Genomic DNA, 20021 nt, shown 5'->3' with positions numbered 1-20021 from the left:
TAGGTGTCCATGGATGTTTTGAAATCGTCACTTATCGATAAGGGGACATGCGAGAGGCGCGGCGATGGTCGCAGGCGATTCGGCGGGCCGATGACGACGCAGCCAGACCCACATTGCGCATGGACGGTAGCGGTAGTAGGAGAAGGGCCGCTCAAGAACATACAATAGGCGCTCCTGTCCGCGCGACATCTCCTGCTCTCTAAGCTACATATCTCCACGAGCGCAGTCTTGAACATTGCCCAGGTGCGCAGCCATGGGCCAAATAACTCTGGGCAGCAGAACACGCCACTTCTACTCGTAATCGCGACTTCCTCGCAAACGCCAATGTGCACCTTAACACTGCACCAGCATTGTGAGGCTGGTAGAGCTCAATGGTTCTCATTATGTCCAAATGTATACCTAGATACCCGCCAGGCCATGCAATCGAATCCCTGCCAGCTGAAGCGAGCTGACAATGGCTGATGAGCGGAGGCTGAGCAGCCGTGGCACTCATCACCCCACCAAGGCATCAGTTCGCGCATTATCTAGGCTCAGCCTGATGCCATCCAAAACTCATACTCCATAACTACTCAGATCCTAGGATAAGTACACGACTACATCAATATACCTGTGCTTCGCAATACAGCTGTTTCGCACACCAGTGAGATGTTTGGCCTACAACGCGACTCGAAACGCCACCATGGTCACCACCTTACACCCCAGGATGCCGACGCAGATCGAACCCGCAGAAGGCGGCACAAGACTTCTTCGGGTGACAATGGGAGAACACACGATCCACCGATCCGAGGGTATCGTTCCGATGATGAACCAAGGCGCCGACATAGGCATGACGGAGACAAAAATCGACATCGCGCCAGCTCTTCGCACCACCCAAAGGATCACGACCGCCGCAAACAAGACTCATCTAGCGATACCGAAGATGATTCGGTGCCGGTAATAATCGAAGTTGAGCGCGAGAGAACTCGCTCGACCAAAGAACGTTGCGGCGAGCACCGTTTTGATGATTTCTTGGATGAGCGCCGCCATAATCCTGCACCAAAACAAACGTTATCTGGTTCATCGATTCCCCCCTCAGTCTCTACTTCTCAGGCGCGCATTCGGCTAGATGAACTTGACAGTCGTCCGTCTTCATCAGGTCACAATCGGGCTTTCAACGTGAATGCAAAGCTCCCACGCCTTTCTATCTCCCCATATCCTATCGCATATTCACAAATCCGGCCCAATGCTGAGATTCCTGGCGAATCAAAATCAGGAGTAGGCGAAGATTGGCACAGACCTCGAGCGGCTTCAGCAGCTTCAACTCCCTCGTCAAGGATCCGGTCGTGGGCCTCATCGTCACCTAGCTCCGGAATACTGGGCCCGAAAACATACCAGTATCAGTCACTACAGCCTGCTGAAATTCGATTAGTCAAGATCCTACCTGAGACGATGTCGAAGCTAAGATGTGAAATCACTCACACATCGCTTCAAAGCCTGCCAGAGTACACTGCTATCTCGGTAAGTCATTGCCACAGTCTGGCAACATCCACTAACATCGAGCTTGCAAAGTATGCTTGGGGCGACGGGATTGACACGACATCCCTCATCGTAGAGGGGGCTGCAATACCTGTTGCTGTCAGTCTTTACGATGCGCTGAGGGCGGTCCGTCGCAAGAAAGAAGACATCTTTGTATGGGTTGATGCGCTCTGCATCGACCAGCAGAACAGAGACGAGAGAGCTACACAAGTTCGATTGATGGGTCAGATCTACAGCGGTGCAGTGTCAGTAGCCATTTGGATAGGACCGGAGCATGATGAGAGTGCATTGGCACTAGAACTACTGCACAGTGTGGCTGAAAATTCGATCGACTCGCAACATATCAGGTCCACCCGCAACCCAGACTCTCTGGCGCTCTTGAATTTATTCAAGAGAGATTACTGGAAGCGGCTATGGGGTAACTAGCCACGCTGCAATATGTCAATGATTCGTACTGACCAGGATTAAGTCGTTCAAGAGGTGCTTCTCGGGCATAACAAGTTGGTATATTGCGGGCATTCAGTGTTTCCCTGGGAAATATACTTGAAGGCCGGGGAAATCTTCTGGGACCAAGAGAGCGACCCGCATAACCGCCAAGGACCAACCAGCTTCCCAGACCGCGAAACCCTAGAGCAAATTGGAGATGAGTCACTATTAGAGGTAATGCGAGCATGCAGGAAGAAGCTGAGCGAGAATCCCCGCGACAAAGTTTTCGGCATTCTGGGTCTGCTTTCGGACGCTACACAACGCGTTTTCCCAGTCGACTACAGTCAGTCAGTCAAGACGGTCTACACAGATGTGGTCGACCACCTGATCTCGACTACTGAAAAGCTCGATGTGATCCGCGAAGCAATACACTTCCCCCTGCACGTCAATTCTACAGGTCTCCCCAGCTGGTGCCCTGATTGGTCGCACATCCCAGAGGTGCCTGGCCTCGGGCGTACTCTCAACTTTGCAGCTTCCAGTAACGTAAATGGCCCTACTAAGGCTCAGTATTGGTTTCACGATGAACGGCGAAAGCTCGAAATCTCCGCAATCAGGATCGACACAATCATAGCAACAGGTGTTGCTGTAGGCACGTTCTGTTCTGCTCAAGACTACCTGACAGCCTTTCTACAATGGCGCGCAATGCTGCTGCATGAACTAAATGTGGGAGAAGGCAATGATACCGATCCAATTCACAGCTCTTTCTGTAGGACGCTATGTCTTGGACAAGTGCCGCTAGAATGGAGCCAGTCAGGCATGTGGCACGGCCTCTGTTACCACGTCTTCGCAGCTCTTATTCGCGAAAGAATGCCTCGCCTACCACTGGACAAAGACCTTGAACGTCACGTGAGCACAACGGGGCTCATTGAGCCCAAACTACGGCGCACGTTCTTGCAAGACCATCTCGGTAACCGTATGATGGGACGTAGCCTGTGTATTACAGAAGGCGGCTTGATTGGTATGGGTTCGGGCTACATGAAAGCAGAAGATGTTGTTGTCGTTCCGTTTGGTTGTTCCACACCTATCCTGCTCCGCCCGGAGGGCCGTCGCAACGAGTATAGGTACGTGGGTGACGTCTATATCGACGGGTACATGCACGGCGAAGCCCTGGCTCAAATGGAAGCAAGAGATCCGAGGAGAGTAGTTTCTAAGTACATGCTCTGTTGAGGTACGGACGGTTTTCTCGAGCTATGGATCTTACGGCTGTACCACGGCGTTTTGGCGATCTCGATGCACCCAGTCAGTCTATAATATGGAAAACAGCCAGATCTGTCACATACGACCATAGGATCTTGACACCAGCGCTTCCCGTTCGCTCAGCGGTACTTAAGCAAGATACCGGCGCATTAGTACTCGGGTGGGTGACCACCGGGGAATACGCGCTGTTGTATGTTTTTGTCAAAAAGACCGTTTTTTTTTGGAGCCGCCAACGCGGGTTTTCCGCCCCCAAATTGCCCAGGTTTCGCCCTATCGCTTGGCAACCACTCACCGCACGCGTTACACAGCCACGACAGGCTCTAAGATGAGATAAACGCCTGGCCCCAAAGATCCTCCACCAACTAACTTAATAAGTATAGAAGCACCTGCCAGCGGCAATCCCGTTATAACTAACCTCAGTCCCCCCTCGCACTAGGATGGCCATGCGCCTGCTCCTCCGCCTTGCAGATCCATCTGATCTCAACCTTAGTACAGGATGTTCTCAAAAGCTCTCCTTCTTTCTTCCTCCATCACAGTAGTCTATGCGCAATCATGTTACTGGCGCGACGGCGGGCAACCAAATCCCCAGTACCAGCCCTGCTCCAATGACACTTCAGACCCACTTAGCCACATCTGTTGCAACATTAACGTGGTCAATAACGAGGGGGGCTGGGACACCTGTCTTCCGAACGGTCTCTGCAGGGCTAGCACTGGAGACAATGACTTCATCTATTTTAGAGAGTCCTGTACATTGTCGGACTGGGAGGCCGGAGGCTGCCAGGAACTATGTACGAATACAGTACGATCGCGCCCTACACCTTGACTTTATGAAAGCTTACATCGACACACAGCCAAATCAAAGAAGTGGAGACGTGAATGTCACTCCCTGTGATGGTACCGATTCGTCTGAGTACTGGTGCTGTGGCAACTCAACCGCTTGCTGTGGCGACGATGCTAGTTTCGGGAAGGAGAAAGTCGATCGTGTGTTCCTGGGCATCATCTCGAGTTCTTCGATGTCTTCGATCGCGTCGTCTACAAGCACCTCGGCTCCATTGAGCTCGTCCAGTTCCTCGAGCACTCCAACCCCATCGTCCACTACAACACCACCGAATGACGACAGTGGTGGCCTCTCGACAGGCGCGAAAGCCGGGATTGGTGTGGGTGCTGCTTTCGGTGTCATCGCGCTGCTTGCTTTGGGTGCTTTTATCGGAAGACGGTCATATAAGAAGAAAAAGGAAACTGCAGAGACGACAACCTACTACCAGCCAGTCAAAGCAGAATTGTCATCAGAGTATAGGCACGAAGCTCCTACCAAGGATGTTTTCCTACATGAGGCTCCGGTCCCGCAAAGGCCGGTGGAATTGCCTGGTGTTCCAATTAGACCTCAAGAGTTGCCTGGCTTTGGACGATAGCCCAACTTGGCAGATGATAACGAGCTGGCATGCTGCAGAATTGATGGCTTAGCACAGCGATGGGTCGCAGCTGAGCGCGAATGTAATACCCGGACGAAAGGCCGTTCGTATTGGGCGCACATCACGTGTACGTCCTATCGAATATATCGCATCACGCTTCAATCCACAAACTTATTCGTACGCTCAAGGTGTTTCGCAATTGATTGAATCTACGAGGCAGCTTTACGTCTAGATAGTCTCCCCGTAGGGCGCACCCTCAAGCTTGAACCCACCAGGCTGCAGCTTTTGAAAGACAGCAGCGGGATCGTACTTCTTCGCAATCGACTTGAGCTTTGCCAGCTTCTCGTCCCCGTAGCTCGGAATCACGTTCTGGTACGGTCCAGCATAGTTGAGGTAGATGAACTCGGTGTACAAATTCCGATCTTTCGCCTCAGCCTTGGCGGCGTTCATCAAATCCAGTGCGGCTTTGTTTAGCTGTTTATCCTTGGCCGCGTCGTCCCAGACCACGTAAAGCAGAGTATGCATGAGTGGACCGTCGGCCGGGGAGAGACCAAGTGCGTTGCCGCCCTTCTTGCTCATCTGCTCCATAGCCGGCACGGTGAAGGCCTGAAACGCCAGAGCGCCCTGGTCCGCTAGCGGGCCTACGTCCTTTTCGTGACGCGCTTGCAGCCAGGCCATGAACTCCCTATCGAGCTTGTATGTGGCTGCCCAGAATGCATAGCGACGGCCTCCGGGCATTTGGTTGGTGAGCATGACCGTATCGTTTGCCAAGGTTCTGTTCAAAGTATTCGCCATGAGTGGAGGGATGTCAAGGTACTTCTTAAGAATAGCAGGTGGGTTGGTTTCGTCAACGGGCTCGAGGTACTCCAGTTGAATTTGGGCCGCCGCGTTGCCCGCTGTCACAGCAAATGACAAGATCTGGGCTGATTTGGGGTCTTCGGTAGCGCCCTCAGCCATTGATGCAAAGGCATCGATTAGCGCTGGGTAGCTGGCCTGCGTATGAACTCGGGTGCCGCCCCACATCAACCCCTGGGGAATTGTCTCCAGCTCAAATCTTGTAACGACACCGAAGTTGTTGCCGCCTCCGCGAAGGGCCCAATACAAATCAGGGAACAGAGTTGGCGTGACCTTCAAGATGATTCCCGATGCAGTTACAACCTCGTAAGACGCAACATTATCGCATGCGTATCCGTAGATACTAGACTGGTGGGAGATGCCGCCACCAAGAACAAGACCGAGGCCTACATCCGATGCGCGCCCACCAACGACAGCGAGGCTGTGCTCTCCAAGCTTTGTATATACCGCCCCCCATCGGTTTCCGGGTCCGATGAATGCAGTCTTTTTGTTGCTGGAAAGTGTGATCTCGTTCATCGCCTCCATGGTAATGGTTATGCCACCCTCAATGCTAGACGCGCCCGGGAACGCGGTGTGTCCTCCACCCTTGACTGCAAAGGGACATTGTGTGAGACGGGATACTAATATCGTCGTCGATACGTCGATCGCCTTCGAAGGCCGGAAAACGCAGGCTGGGTTGACAGAGGCTGCCTGGTTGGACCAGTATCCGCTCGTGAAGGTATCGTAGGATTCTGAACCGCTAGAAAGTAGCTTGCTTCCGAAGATGAGCTTTAGTGAGCTACACTGTTGAGCATGTTAGCTGGAGTCTCCTACAAAAATGGCGTTACAGGTTCCTTACAGCGGCGGTACACGGACTAGAGAGTGAGCGCTTCTCGACCAAAGCAGCCAAGTCGGGAAGAGCAGAGACATTGACGCCATTGGCGAAGAGGGCTTCCGTGACGTTGAAGTCAGTAGGCTCGAAGGCGTCCTGGGCGACTGCGTTGCCAGCGAGGGCTCCAGATATGGCAAGGAACGAAGCCTTCATGTTGGGCTTGGATTGGAGGTTCGGTGGAAAGAAGCTGGAGCTTTCCAGAGCTATTTATTGCTGGAAAGACATTGATTCTGCGCGTCGTTTAGCAATCTTACCTGGGCAGACGTCTCCTTGCGCTTTGCGACTTCTAGGGAATCCGAAGGATCATAATTTGTTGTCTAGAAGCGCCGCAGTATGGAAACGATGCTTAGCCGCATACCGCGCCGCAATTCGGTTCTGCCGTGGAACCTGCATCGAAGAGGTGGCGCTGCCTGAGGCGAATGAGCATACTTCAATCTCGGAGCATTGGCTCAAGAAGAGTCGCGTGCAGGTACGCGCATGTGCAGGAGCTTGTGCGATGGAACACGCAGATGCGAGTCCATTCTCGCGTACGCGATGGAGTCCTTGGTGTCTGTACCTAGTTAAGCATGAATGGAAGCGAGATGCAATGTGGTAGATGAAGCACCCTCCACGCGTCCTAGGTAATTGGTGCTCAAATCGCCGGCTTCAATCCGACCTGTCGCTCTGATTGTTGCGCACAGGTAGCGTGCCTATCGAAAGAAGGTGGGTAGTACATTCTAGGCCAGATGAAAGTTGAAGGGCGACCCTTCCAGCCCATCACGCCCTTGTTTCGGGGAGAGTGGGCCGCACGGATGCTGAATAAGCGCTAGATCGCGCCGCGCCCTCCAACACTGTGCCTAGTGGCACCTGCACGCCACTCCGCGTCAACTCATCCATTGTCTTGGCAAAGGGATTGCTCTACCCGATAACACCTGCATCTTGATCTGCCGCAAGCGAAACGAACCGCAGTGTCATAGGAGCGTTTTATGCTCCGGAGGCAGGCGAGTAGAACAGCGACGGCACGGAATTCGGTAGGCGCAAGCGACATCTCCAGTGCCACTCTTCATCCACGGAGAGTCTTGTGCGCTATCCATTTTATCCTACTCTTGTACAGGAGGGGAACGTGTATCTTTGGTGTATGGCTCTTACTCTGCGTCGTTCTTCCAGAATTGACCAACCTTATTAACTCGGTCATGGACAAGTCCACGCTGCTGTCAACATGCAAGAGCAAGTTCGAGGGAGGTATACTAAATTTACAACAGCAAGATCTTGGATAGCCCTGCCTACCCCTGACTACGGTCAAGCAATCAGCGATTGTAGATCCGGTGCTGGAAATTGGTCATGGCCCTTTGGTCAATGTGATCCCCTCTGCCGGTAGTTACGAAACCTGAGGGTGGTCTTACGCCGCATGCTCGCATGCACTGACACGACAATGATATCGAATAACTATCACGTCTCGGAGCTTGCTCCGACAATCAATGACCGATACTCTCCATTGTATCTTTGTTGTCTTTGTTTACTTCCGGTTCACACCATATCAGCAACGATGTCGGCAAAAACGAACGGTTTCGCCCAGGGAACAGTGCTAAAGGTCGCATACTCTATGCTTGGCTTGACAAGCTCAGTTGTCCTTGCGAGGATTGGTCTCAACGTCATCCGGCCGAGAAGGCTGACAGCCTCTGACTACTTTGTATTTGTCGCCTTCGCCGTTTATGTGACGATGTGCGCTCTCTACATTGCATTATCTCCCTATATGCAGAGAGTATATGCCGTCTCGAATCGAGAAATTCCGCCTTATCCAGACTTGCGGCATGATAGCATGATGATGGCGAAGATGGTGTTCATTGCCTTCTGCATGTTTTGGGCAGTGCTGTGGTCTATCAAACTATCTTTGCTGCTGCTTTATCGGAGATTATTGAATGGCATATCTCCGCGCTGGACCTTTGTGTGGTGGTGCATAGCTGGAATCTGCTTAGTGGTAAGATACCACAGTTGTGCAGACTTTGGTAGCACTCACTTGGACGACGGCTGACGTTGGAGACAGACTTTTGCTGGCAATTACGTTTTCTACTTTCAGTCATGCGGTACTATACCGGGCTTCTGGACAGGAGGATGCGTAAGTCCTTGTTGTGCACACGATACTTACTGGGCTGCCTACTAACCACATCTTGCTCTAGACTGGCGAAGGTCCGCACCATACCCAGCTCGTCAGCCTGTACTACTCCTTTGCCGCAGATACTTCAACAAACATGATGAGTATGTCATGTAGCGCCTAAACAACTCTACTCTACCTACTGACTGTCGACTCACACAGTTATGGCACTTCCAACATGGCTCACCTGGAATCTCCAAATGCCACGAAGCAAGAAGATATCAATCTTGTGTCTCTTCGCAACGGGTGTCGTTTGTATCTTCTTCGCCTGTCTCCGAGTCACTCAAGTTGCGATCAACGCATCAAAGCCCGAGGCTGCAGGCCAACCACTTGATCCCACTTGGCTCGCTATCTGGGGCATGGTGGAGTGTTCCATTGGTATGTCGAGACTCCAAAACCATTACATACACTCACTAATCGTTTTCCAGCTGTCATCATTGGCTGCTGCCCCGCATTCGCCGTTCTTCTCAATGCTTTCCGCTTCAATACCTCTTACGATTCGCGCGGCTACCGAAGACAGACTGATGGCTTCGTGGACAGAAGCAGGGGGAGTAGATTGGAGCTCCGACCTAGTGGAAACAACAGGCCTTCAAAGCCAGTCTTTGAGCAGGAATTGGCGGAGTTACACTGGGCTGGCGCACATAGTAGCCAGGAGGAATTGAGAGCGAAGCATGATGGCATCATGGTTTCGACCACGGTAACGTACGAGCAAGGCCTGATAAACACGTTTAGGAAATCATAATCGATAATGTTGCGCATGAGTGTCGCTTCCCACCACCAGACATTAATGTTCGCTGTCACGTAGTTATAGACATCTAGCGCGGCCGTTAGTCATATGCCTCGCTTCTTTAACCACTCTCCGATCACGGGTCATGTGCAGTGTCTCTCTCGTGGTGCTCTTGGATGATCACTTCTGGCCCTGAACAAGGAAATGATGAATCAATTTCAAAGCATTAGCTATTACACACAAACCATGTGGTACAGACAGTGAAAGCTATTTCTGCTATGCGTCCGCTCGTGCTGCTCCACTGCGTGCAGCAAAGCGATCGATGACGTCACACGCCCACACCTCTGTTGGCGCGCAATACGGCACTTCTTTCCAGTCATCGCAAAATTGCTTCGAGCCACCTTTTTGGCATGCCTTGGGCCTGGAAAGGCATGGCGCACCTGATTTGGAAAGGATCGAAGCAGGGAAAACACGGGAGGCCAGATGTGGTGGGGTTTGGCGATCATGATCGCTCTCCGCGGTCCTGGAAACCATAGATCCTGTCAGCTCCACACGTTCACCCAGACTTTGGGAAAGCATCAAGACAACGCGATGAGGTGCATGTAGAGGCACGATGAATACTTGATTGCTAGCATTTAGCGCACGGTTACGAGCCTCAACGGTGTTGAAGGTAAGGCTCCAATCTAGCGTCCCGCGGCTTTCGATCGCCACTGATGCATGTGGCTTGCCGTCGTTAGTGCGTACATGACGTAGAGGGCAATCGCGGCCCTACGCGTCTTTCTTGCTGTATGAAGGCCAATACATTGCAAGGCTACCCTCCACTCTTTACCCTTTGACCTCGATACATTCACACCTACGCACATCTGACGCCTAATACTGAACGTCAACATGTCGACCGGAGGTGTGGTCTACAAGGACCTCCTGCCTATCCCGGATACGGACCCTACAGAACATGAGGGGAAGTCTACCACGCTACGGAATGCGCCTACGGAGAGCCATGCGCTAGCTCTAGAGGCTGCTAAGTCAGCGCCTCCGGAAGAGAAGGGTGCTGCGCAGATAGCTCACGGAGATGAAGTGGTGGACCTTGGATGGAATGAGCCAAAGGAACTCGTCGCGAAGCCGCTCGTCGGGGGTCTGGGTAACGAGGACCTGTGGCTGTTGGTCCGACGTTTCAACAAGGTAAGGCAGAGTTTAACGACAACCTTACAATCGGGTACTGACTGTGAGTAGCAAATGTACCATGTCAAAGAGATTCCAACAGCGCCTCCTGGGGGCTTGGACATGAACATCGCGGATGAGGAAGAGTTCTCACCAGACAAGCTTCGTGCCAATATCGAACGCTTATATATGACTATAGTAAGTATTTGAAGAGCGAGTGACGAACGCGCTTAATTTAACCGCGCATAGGGCATCGGTCTAATCGGATTCGGCAAGCACATCGTTCGCATCCGCTCATGGAGAGAGACGCGTCGCACTGCATGGTTCTGCTCCGCATACTTTGCCGCCTGGATTTTCGACATGATCGTGCCCTTGATAACGGTGACTTTGGTTACGCTCATTGTCTACCCCCCGGCTCGCGGTGCCATGTTCCCACCAGCACCTATCGCTCTTGTAAGCTCTACGGGAGGTGTACAGAAGCCAAAGTCTGGAACTCTAGGCAGTACAGACAGTGCTACTGGAGCACCTGAAAATCACAAGGGTGAGGCTGTTGAGCAAGAGGCCTCGAATTTCGTCAACGGCTTTGCGTCGATAGCGCTATCGAGCGCGACTGGCAAGCACCCACAGGGAGAGCCTCCAGATGAAGACTCTCCTGACAGCAGTGTACCGGACCCTACTAGGCTCGCCATCGGTGCTGCAGATGCAAGGGATCAGGCTGCTGGTGTCAAGCCCAGCAAGCACCACGACAAGACTAAAGTTCCCATGGAGACTGCCATGTGGACGAAAATGAGGCCTATTATGCACGGTATCGCAGATGTCACAGACACCTGGGAGCGGTTCGCGAAGTAAGCAATCGTCGATCAGCGTTTACCTGGAATTACTGACATAATTACAGTATGCTTGAACCAACCCCGCCATTCCCGAAGAACAGGTCTCATCTTCGACTTGCAGTCGTAGTAGCACCGCTTGTTCTCGTCTCACTGTTTGTGACATCGTACATGTTCATGAAGGGTGTCACTTTCGGCGCCGGCTTTGGCTTCTTCGGCGACCCCGTCATACAGCGCGGACTAGCGCTTCTTAACAAGAAGTTTCCCAACTGGCAAAAGCTGCTCGAGCTCCGTAATACGCTACTCAAGGGTGTACCTACCAACGCCCAACTCACCGTTACTCTTCTTAGACTCGGCGAAGCAAATAAAGCCCCTTTGCCACCGCCGCCTCACGTAGCGCAAGCACCAGAAGAGAAGCCCGTCGATATCAACGAGGAAGAGTTGCGCGCCACAGGTGCCGACTGGCCACTCAACGCAACACAAGAAGAACTCGATGAAGCTATGGCCCACGACCCTACTACTGCGCACGAAACCGGCGGCGAAGATATCGACCAAGCCAAAGACAGCAAGCACGGAAAGAAGGGAACTAAGATTCTCAACTTCTTCCGCGGTACCGTGAAGGGCGGCGTCGAGACCACCATGACAGCTGACAAAGTCAAAGCTGCCGCCGGCTCCACACATGCCAAGAACAGACTGGGTGCTGTACCACGCAGGGGAATTGATCTCACATCCGGTCCAGTCGAGTTCAAAGCCCGACATGATGGTAAGAAAGGACATGTGTACATCGCTACCAAGTCCACGATTCCATCTATCGCCTTTTCTACAGACAAGACTATCGAGAAGATTGGTAGCGCAGATAGAGAGGACCTGCACCCGTCCTGGAGTTTACCTGTTGGAGAAATCATGGAGATGAAGAAGGTCGGTGGCTTTGGCTGGAAGGCGAAGTTGGTTGTTGGTTGGGCTATGGGACGGGAGGTCGCTGATGGATTGATCATTACTGACAGGCAGTTCAACGAATACCGCATAATGGCGCTTCCGTTGAGAGACGAGTTGTTCAATCGGCTGGTGGCTATGGGTGGTCAGAAGTGGGAGTGTTGGTAGAGGTTTCACGATGTTCACATAGTCTAATTCTTACGAAAGAGTTCGTTCCATGATGATCCCATTGCTTGGAGAATAAGTATCTTTATCTAGCCGCGGACTCCCACTTTTCATCCCACCCTGAGGGATACATCCCATCCACTGTGCTCAGGCACTGCAGGCATATTCCACCGTGACGTGAGTCAAATCACTTTTAGTCCCACCTTCCTCCACATTCAATACCGTGAAATCGCCTCGCCCCCACCTACTCCTCCTCCATGTCCATCTCATCGTCACCGTCGTTCTCAACAGTAGTAATGGCAGTGCCATTGGCAGCGGCAACCCCTGCATCGTACGAGTCACAAGCCTTTGCCGAAGCCAACGCCAGCGATTGTTTCATCACCAGCTTACTGGTGTTGGCATTCAAGCCCTTGGAGCGACACATCTTCTTGAGTTCGCTCTGGTTGTACTCGTCATCAGCATCAACTATAGCCTGCAGCAGAGTGTCCTTGTCCACCCTGCGCGGAAGATCAATACCACGATTCTCACACATCTTCTTCAGATCAAGGAAGGAGAGGTAAGAACGCGGATCGGTGTAGTTGGGGTCCACTTTCTTGGTCGTGGTCTTGGTCTTGGTCGGGGCCGGAGAGGCGTCCTCGTTCTTCTTTGTTTCCGGGGCTTTGCCCTTGGTCTTGATCTGGGTGTTGCGCTGAGTCTTCGAGATCCTATTCGCGTTGGCTCGGGCAAGGCGGATTTGGGCTTGGGCGGCACGGGTCATGGCACGATGAGCCTTTGCTTGCTCTTTGGCTTGGCGCTTCTCTGCAATCTCCTCTGCCTTCTGAGCGTTGAGCACCCTGGCATCGTTCTTGATCTTAGCCTCGGCAGCTTCCAGGGCGTCCTTGTCGGCCTGCTCCTTGATACGGGTCTTCTCACGCATCATGCGGTACTCTTCCATATCCATACGGCGGGCGTCGGGATCGTCATCCATATCGGTAGGAATGCGGGCTGTGCCTTCGACAAGTTCATTGTAACGGTTACGGCAGGCCTTGGCAGAGAAGAGTGCGTTCTTGTTCAGGCGACGCATGTAATCGGAGACTTTGCGGAAGCGCCAGGCGCGAATGCGCTCCAACTCATAGTTGACCTCGATGTCGGCAAGAGCGTAAGACTGAACCAGAAGTTCATCCTAAAAGTTCATATTAGCCAAATCAAAAAGGGGGTGTCACTTGACCAGGTACTTACATCAGCGTATTCCCACTCCTTGTATCCCTCCTTCAGAAGGAAGTCGACGTTCTCACACTGAGCAAGGCGGATGCGCATGATACGCGTGGAGATGGACTTCTGGTCGTAGCGAACACGGCCATCCTTGGCGAGTTTGTCGGCGATCTGGCGATCACTGAAGCCCTTCTCACGCATCGTCATCATGAGTTCGTCATCAGAGTCCAACTCATGAGTGACACGCTTGTGATAAGCTGGGAGACTCTCGCCCTTACGACGGTCAACACGGCCAAAGGTACCGGGCTTGCGCGAAGGCTTGCTGTAGAGGAAGCTGTTGTCTTCATCCAATATGAAAGCCTCAGCGTCGCCAGTTGGGACACCAATGACGGATCGCTGAAGACCCTTGGTCTTGGAGGCGTTATTGGTTCGAACGCGCTTGCGCTTCTGACCGGTCATGTTGTCGTCGTACTCGGGATCGTAGTCATCTACCTCGTCCTCGACCTCTTCTTCTGGAATACCAAGATCTTCATAGCCGTCGAGCTTGAAGTCGCCATCATCGGACTATTCCAAGTTAGCGAAATCAGAATGAGCAAGTTGTATACTTACATCGTCAGCTGCTTGAGCAGCGTCCTCGATGTAGTCGTCGTCCTCACCACTAGCACTGCCGACTGCGTCGTTCAAGTCGTCCAAGTTGTTCTGAACGGGCTTCGCGTCGTCTGACTCGTCGCCTATGGTTTCTTGTTAGAACATGCGCAGACAGGACAATCATGACAGTACTTACCGTAGAAATTGAAAGCGTCATTAGCCATGTTGCGGACTACAGTGATGAGTACGGTGGTGATATGTGTAGTGTCGCTACTGTGAAGCGCGACACAGTGATTGATTGCGTGACGTGCTTTATCGTTTCGGTGTACTGAAGCACCGCGGGGTAGTCTGTCGGGTCTGCAAAAGAACAAACGCGTTAGCCCACTGTAGGCGCCAAAGGTAAAGGTGGGTAGTCCGATTGCGCACGGTGTGCGGCCGGAGGCTTCAGTGAGCCCAAAGCAGATAATTCGCGCAGACGAGAAATGTATTGACTTACTTCAAGGTTATTGGGGGCGATCAAGATGGTGGAGGAAAGATGGAGGAAAGAAGTGATATACTGCTTATATAGTGGGTGTGGGGAGGAGTGTGGGCGGTAGACGTGGTCAACGAAAGCACGTGATTGCGAGTCCTCCGGGCTACCTATATGTAAGAGAGAGGGACGGTGGTGAGAATACAGCTTTGAGATATGATATCTGATACCTAAGACATGAATGAGGTGTAGGTCCCCGTTACTAATGGAAGTGCTCTCCTTGAATGCTTGGATTTGGTCAGCTTGAGAGTAATCAGGAGGCAAACCAAAACATGTGAATAACCGCGACAACATCGATGAAGTTTACCCAATATCGCTCATTGAGGCTGCGTGACTAACGTTGTCGCTTGATTTGGGAGCTGTGCTATATGCTGGGGTGACCGGTCTCCTGATATTCAGATATTCGACAAGCAGGCGAAATCACGTATCGATCGGAAACAAGCGTATCTTCCGAAGGAACCTCGAAGTCAGGAATGATCGGCGCGTGAACGATATGTCATTGTACTGTAATTCTTAAACACCTATCGGATTTGGCTGATCGGTGGACGAAAAGTAGGTCGGTGGTAAACTTATCTACAGCATCAACATATGAAAGCCAAGGCGGAAGAAGTGCCACTGCATATTAGCGGAAAGTTACGAGCCGTATTCAACGTCTTCCAAATCCAGGTAGACCTTTCCGAGCGCAATGCTTAGGCATGCATAGCGATTGTTTGCAGTGGCGGATTCGTCGAAGGCTAATTTTGCAGAGGATATCGGGATATCAGCGACTGAAGCTGTGAAGAGGGTTGCCGAGAGTTTGCGTCCAGATCCTACCAGGAATTGACGTGTTCCAGAATCTTTCCGATCTCGTGCTGTCGGGGCGAGGTTTGACGCGTCGCAGTGTGAGAAGTCAGGAGTCGCGCTAGTCGCCCCTCACGGCGTGGCGCGAGCTCTAGATCGACACCCCTGCCCATGACGTAGCACGTGTAAACGCGGGACATCAAATCAGGGCCTCTACGGCGCCGACGACGACATAGCGAGCGACGCCGAGCCTGCAAGATCGCCCCCAAGCATTCCACGTCAAATCTAGAGTGCGACATATACCCTACAAACGCCCGATCCTCTGACGCGTCTCTCACCACATCCATACCTGCCACCACCCAAGGCAGACGCGCACATCTAATATGGCATCCTATCTGGAGAAAGTGCGCCGCCAGTCAAAGCAGCTGTTCCCTCAGTCAAAACAGAAACCCGGTGCCCCTCCCATCGAAGACCCTCCCAAACTCTCGGAATCCGCCGTACCGAAAGTCGAGGATGCTGCCGTCCCAAAGATCGAAGAACCCGCTGCTGGCCCCAGCGGCCCCGTACCCTCTCCACCAGCACCAGCTATCACCAACGCCAGCGAAGAAGTAGGAAGCGAGCCTGTCCTTGACGCCGAAGACCAGCAGTTCCTTGAGCGACTTGCCGCCATCGCCGCCGAGCCCGAAGGCACGCCCCCACCCCTCCCTCAGCGTACCGAAATAGTCGACGACAATGGCGAGAAGAAGGTCGGCAGGGATGCGCAAACAGCCCTCATGGACAATGCAGACAAAGTGCCGCTCCCCATGAGTCCACCCGAGACCACTGCTGACGCTAGCGACAAGGGCAAAGGGAAGGCTGCTGAGGGTGGACTGGGTAGGAAGAAGAGTGTCATGTCCTACTTCCAGCTGCCCAAGTTCGCCAAGAAGGACGGGGAGAAGGCCTCGAAAGACAAGAAGATCGTAGTCACGGAGAAGGACAGGACCCAATTCGCAGACGACCTACTCGCTGCCGCCGAATCCGCCAAGGCTGCCGAGCTTACCGATGCGCAGAAGGAGGACAAGGAGTTGACGGATATTTTGGATCAGCTCAACCTCTCAGCTGTCAACAACCGCGTCTTCAGCTTCAGCAAAGAGTCAGAGGAGCTTCTCAACAAGTTCACGCAGGTTCTAAAAGATCTCATAAATGGGGTACCGACAGCCTACAACGACCTCGAGAAGTTGTTTACAGATTACGACAACCAACTCAAGAAGATGTACGGCAACCTACCGCCTTTCCTGCAGAACCTGGTCAAGAGCTTGCCTGCCAAGCTCACAGCCACTCTCGGCCCAGAGCTTATGGCTGCGTCGTCCGAGAAGCCAGGGTTCGATGCACAGGCTTCCAGTAAGCCCAAAGGAAAGAGATCTATGCTTCCCCAAGTGCCAAAAGTACCGAGTCTGAAGTCACTGGTGTCTGCCCAAGGTGCTGTTGCGACGGCGCTGAGGAGCATTGTGAACTTCCTGAAGTTCAGATTCCCTGCTCTGGCAACTGGAACCAATGTCATCATGAGTTTGGCAGTATTTGGTACGTATCACGTCCATATCGCATCGCAACCAAACTAACCCTATGTAGTACTGCTATTCGTATTCTGGTACTGCCACAAGCGCGGTCGCGAAACCCGTCTCGAGAAGGAGCGCCTCGCTGCTGAAGACGGCCAAGCTGGACGTATCAGCAGCGCCTCCTCCATCAACGAGGAAACCGACTCCATCTTTGGTGATCAGTCAAAGGCGAAGACTAGGGACAGCGGGAAGATCACGCCTGCTTCTCCACCTCAAGAGCCACTCATCATCAAAGACAACAAAGAGAAGGAAGAAGAACAGTCAGCGTCGGTAGCTGATCTCCCGAGTGTGTCGCATCTTCCCGATCCAAAATCGGGAGAGGTACCCCGCACAGCCACTCCACCTCCTGATCGCAAGTAGACTCCGTGGAGGAGCGGAGATGAAGCTGAGGTATTTGGTTCAGATTGATATTCCCTATGCGTATACCCTGCCTTTAAGTAATACTTTAATCAACGACGCATCATGACGCTATCGTTTCAGTTTGCAATACCGATGTTTTGCACTATATATCGGACTCTTCATGACGCATAAGAGCACTGATCCAATATGCACTGTCATCGATTCCCCCTCTCAAGGTTTTCTCGCATGAATTACCACAACCTCGAAGTACGCATGGACCTTCCTCTCCTTCACCCCCGACCTGAACTTAGCAAAGAAAATCTGGGCCTCGTCGACCGTCCAGCCCATGACCTTCGTCAGCAGATACAGCCCCCAGCCCTCCGCTCCCTGTGTGATGTGCAGTAAATTCCACCTCCCCAACTCTTTCATATGTGGATCAGCCGGCCACCCATTGACAGGCACCTTGTACACCCGCTCTTCGACATCTTTGAACCCCGCATTACGGATATACGTCGACAAGTTCCAAACCTCGTAGAACGACTTCCCGAAGCGCTCGCTTGCTTCATGGAAGAGATCACTCCACTGAGACAAAACGTGTTCTTTGGTCAACGTGCCGTCGTCGGATTTGAACTGGATGCTCATTTCCATTTCGTGGAGGTAACCGCCTGGCTCGAGGTTGTTGTAAACTTGTGCGTAGAGTGCTGGCCAATCACCGATGGAGCCGTATAATGAGCGGATGTTGATGAAGTCGAAGGGCTGGGTGTATGTCCATGGGAGGGTCACGTCGTCGATTTCGAATTTGCAGTTGGGAGGTGTGAATTGTGGTTGGATGGGAGAGAGGTCTACGCCTAGGATCTCAGCGCCGGGGTACTCTGGGTAATAAGTTAGTTATGGCATTCAAGAGATGGAGTAAGAGACATACCGTCGGCCATGTCCATACACCAAATCCCTGTTCCGCACCCAAGATCCAACACCTTCTTTGGCTCTTTGATAGGTGCCAGATGCAGCTTCTGGTTCAACATGATCAGAAACATATGATGCGCAATGTCGAGTTGATCATTCTGGATCTCATCGTTGGGACCCCAGTAATCATTTTCGCCCTCACGGTACTTGTGGTAACGGCGGCCGTTTTCGAAACGACCTTTATGTATGGTTGACGCGATGGACGTTGTGTCGCTTGCAGCGTCATCGTCGCCTAGAGCCGAGTCGGCGTCTGTACTGTCCTGCTGATGTTAGAAGTTCCTTGAGAAATACTGAGTTGCGACGTTTGTTCCGCGGCGCATCATGTCTGAATGATCAAACTCTGTGAAGGAAACTTTGGATTACTTACAACTAACACAAGTGGATTGACAACTTCCGCTGTTGGTGCAGGACCTTCCACTGTTTCTGAGGGAAGCCCCGTTAGGAATGCTTGACTAGCAGATGCTTCTGCTGGATCTGGTGAGGTGGTCGCCTCTTCTGGTGCGTCAGATGATACAGTAATCTCCTTTAGTGGTGATGAAGTTCCAGCATTTGGTGGCGCAACGTTCGCGGAGCCATCTCCAGCAATTGGATTATCTGATGGTGCAGTTGCTGACTCGTCCTCACTTGCCTTCTCTTTCCCTTTTCCAAGATCTGCCATAGTAGAGATTGTGTCACACCGTGTAAGCTGAGCAACTCCGCCAATGGCAAACAGGTCGGCACAACCTTGGAAGTTTTGTATGTTTCAAAAGTTCTTCGAGCGACTATTAGCGCGGCTATCAAGGCCAGAGACAATAGCCGCGACTGTGCCTCAATCGTACAGCAACGGCACGGAAAGAAATGGGGCAAGTAGATAAGCGAGTATACAAAAACCACCATGACGTCGTTTGATGGGTCTCGAATGACTTCAGATGCGGAAAAGGTACGGAAAAATTCAAAGATAGACCCTACCAGAAGGGAGAGATGATTAATAACGGTAGGTGCCGTTACGAAGACCTTGCCCAGACGGTAACATGATCAAGGCTGCGTCTCTCCACAGGGCTAGAACAAACTGGCGCTGAGGTCCGAAGTGCTTCACACCAACGTGCATACAAGGGCAAAAACGTGGTTGTGGACCGAGATCGCGGGAGCTTCCTGCAGGCTCGACACGACGCATCGTAGCCTGTTTTCGGCCGGAGTGTTCTCCACCGAATGATTCGCTGGAGTAAGTTTCGCGATCGGACGAGATTTGATTGCGAAAACATCAAGAGTCGGTTACTGCTTCGTGTAAGATGGGACTTGAGTCACTTGACGCTGCATTGCTGCTGTGCTAACTTGCCCTATCAGCTTGTTGCGTGCCTCAATCGCTCAGCTGGGGAACCTTGACAATCAACAACACGACGCTAGCGCAAGCAGTCTTGACGTGCCGCGGCGCTTGCAAACCACTCCGGTTCCCGCTATCCTCTGTGAGGGATTGGACTTGGTTCCAGATGTCGCCATGACTTCCGTCAAACGTTGCTCGTTGGTGGGGCACACGCACTGTAGGTTTTGACAACACATGGCTTGGTCACCATGCAGCTGCGAGCTCCGCATCTTCTCCAATCCTCCAAATTGGTGCTTGACCGATCAGGGCCAGTAACAATGGTTCAATAGGAGCTTGCAGCAACGCTCTCCGCTAGTTTCTGTAGCGCACAACGGCGCCCGCGCTTTCACGAAGGGTTGCCCCACTGATGGGAAGAACTCCCATTCATCATTTGCAACTTCAAATCCTTGCGCTCTGACA

General features: G+C 52.4%; 7 protein-coding genes across 7 annotated transcripts; 3 read left to right on the top strand and 4 right to left on the bottom strand.

Moving 5' to 3' along the window:
• Positions 1–3927: 3927 nt before the first annotated feature.
• On the bottom strand, positions 3928–4378 carry J4E79_007398 (uncharacterized protein; the record flags this gene model as incomplete). The annotated part of the gene is made up of 2 exons (XM_049356264.1): positions 3928–3942; positions 4097–4378. The coding sequence occupies 2 exons, from the start codon at positions 4376–4378 to the stop codon at positions 3928–3930; spliced, it is 297 nt and encodes a 98-aa protein (XP_049209151.1).
• Positions 4379–4838: 460 nt separating this feature from the next.
• On the bottom strand, positions 4839–6489 carry J4E79_007397 (uncharacterized protein; the record flags this gene model as incomplete). The annotated part of the gene is made up of 2 exons (XM_049356263.1): positions 4839–6248; positions 6304–6489. The coding sequence occupies 2 exons, from the start codon at positions 6487–6489 to the stop codon at positions 4839–4841; spliced, it is 1596 nt and encodes a 531-aa protein (XP_049209150.1).
• Positions 6490–8631: 2142 nt separating this feature from the next.
• J4E79_007396 (uncharacterized protein) lies at positions 8632–9209 on the top strand (the record flags this gene model as incomplete). The annotated part of the gene is made up of 2 exons (XM_049356262.1): positions 8632–8845; positions 8896–9209. The coding sequence occupies 2 exons, from the start codon at positions 8632–8634 to the stop codon at positions 9207–9209; spliced, it is 528 nt and encodes a 175-aa protein (XP_049209149.1).
• Positions 9210–10082: 873 nt separating this feature from the next.
• Positions 10083–12280, top strand: J4E79_007395 (uncharacterized protein; the record flags this gene model as incomplete). Its single annotated transcript, XM_049356261.1, has 4 exons — positions 10083–10373; positions 10425–10550; positions 10602–11197; positions 11248–12280. 4 exons carry the CDS (start codon positions 10083–10085, stop codon positions 12278–12280), a joined length of 2046 nt encoding a protein of 681 aa, XP_049209148.1.
• Positions 12281–12521: 241 nt separating this feature from the next.
• J4E79_007394 (uncharacterized protein) lies at positions 12522–14280 on the bottom strand (the record flags this gene model as incomplete). The annotated part of the gene is made up of 4 exons (XM_049356260.1): positions 12522–13439; positions 13496–14032; positions 14078–14199; positions 14253–14280. 4 exons carry the CDS (start codon positions 14278–14280, stop codon positions 12522–12524), a joined length of 1605 nt encoding a protein of 534 aa, XP_049209147.1.
• A 1468-nt stretch (positions 14281–15748) lies between these two features.
• J4E79_007393 (uncharacterized protein) lies at positions 15749–17320 on the top strand (the record flags this gene model as incomplete). Its single annotated transcript, XM_049356259.1, has 2 exons — positions 15749–16925; positions 16974–17320. The coding sequence occupies 2 exons, from the start codon at positions 15749–15751 to the stop codon at positions 17318–17320; spliced, it is 1524 nt and encodes a 507-aa protein (XP_049209146.1).
• Positions 17321–17530: 210 nt separating this feature from the next.
• J4E79_007392 (uncharacterized protein) lies at positions 17531–18920 on the bottom strand (the record flags this gene model as incomplete). Its single annotated transcript, XM_049356258.1, has 3 exons — positions 17531–18171; positions 18222–18522; positions 18630–18920. 3 exons carry the CDS (start codon positions 18918–18920, stop codon positions 17531–17533), a joined length of 1233 nt encoding a protein of 410 aa, XP_049209145.1.
• Positions 18921–20021: the final 1101 nt, after the last annotated feature.

The sequence above is a fragment of the Alternaria viburni genome (assembly GCF_023758015.1).
Source record: "Alternaria viburni strain BMP 2772 chromosome Unknown scaffold_16, whole genome shotgun sequence".
Lineage (NCBI taxonomy): Eukaryota > Fungi > Ascomycota > Dothideomycetes > Pleosporales > Pleosporaceae > Alternaria > Alternaria viburni.
This window is presented reverse-complemented; position numbering and strand designations above follow the sequence as displayed.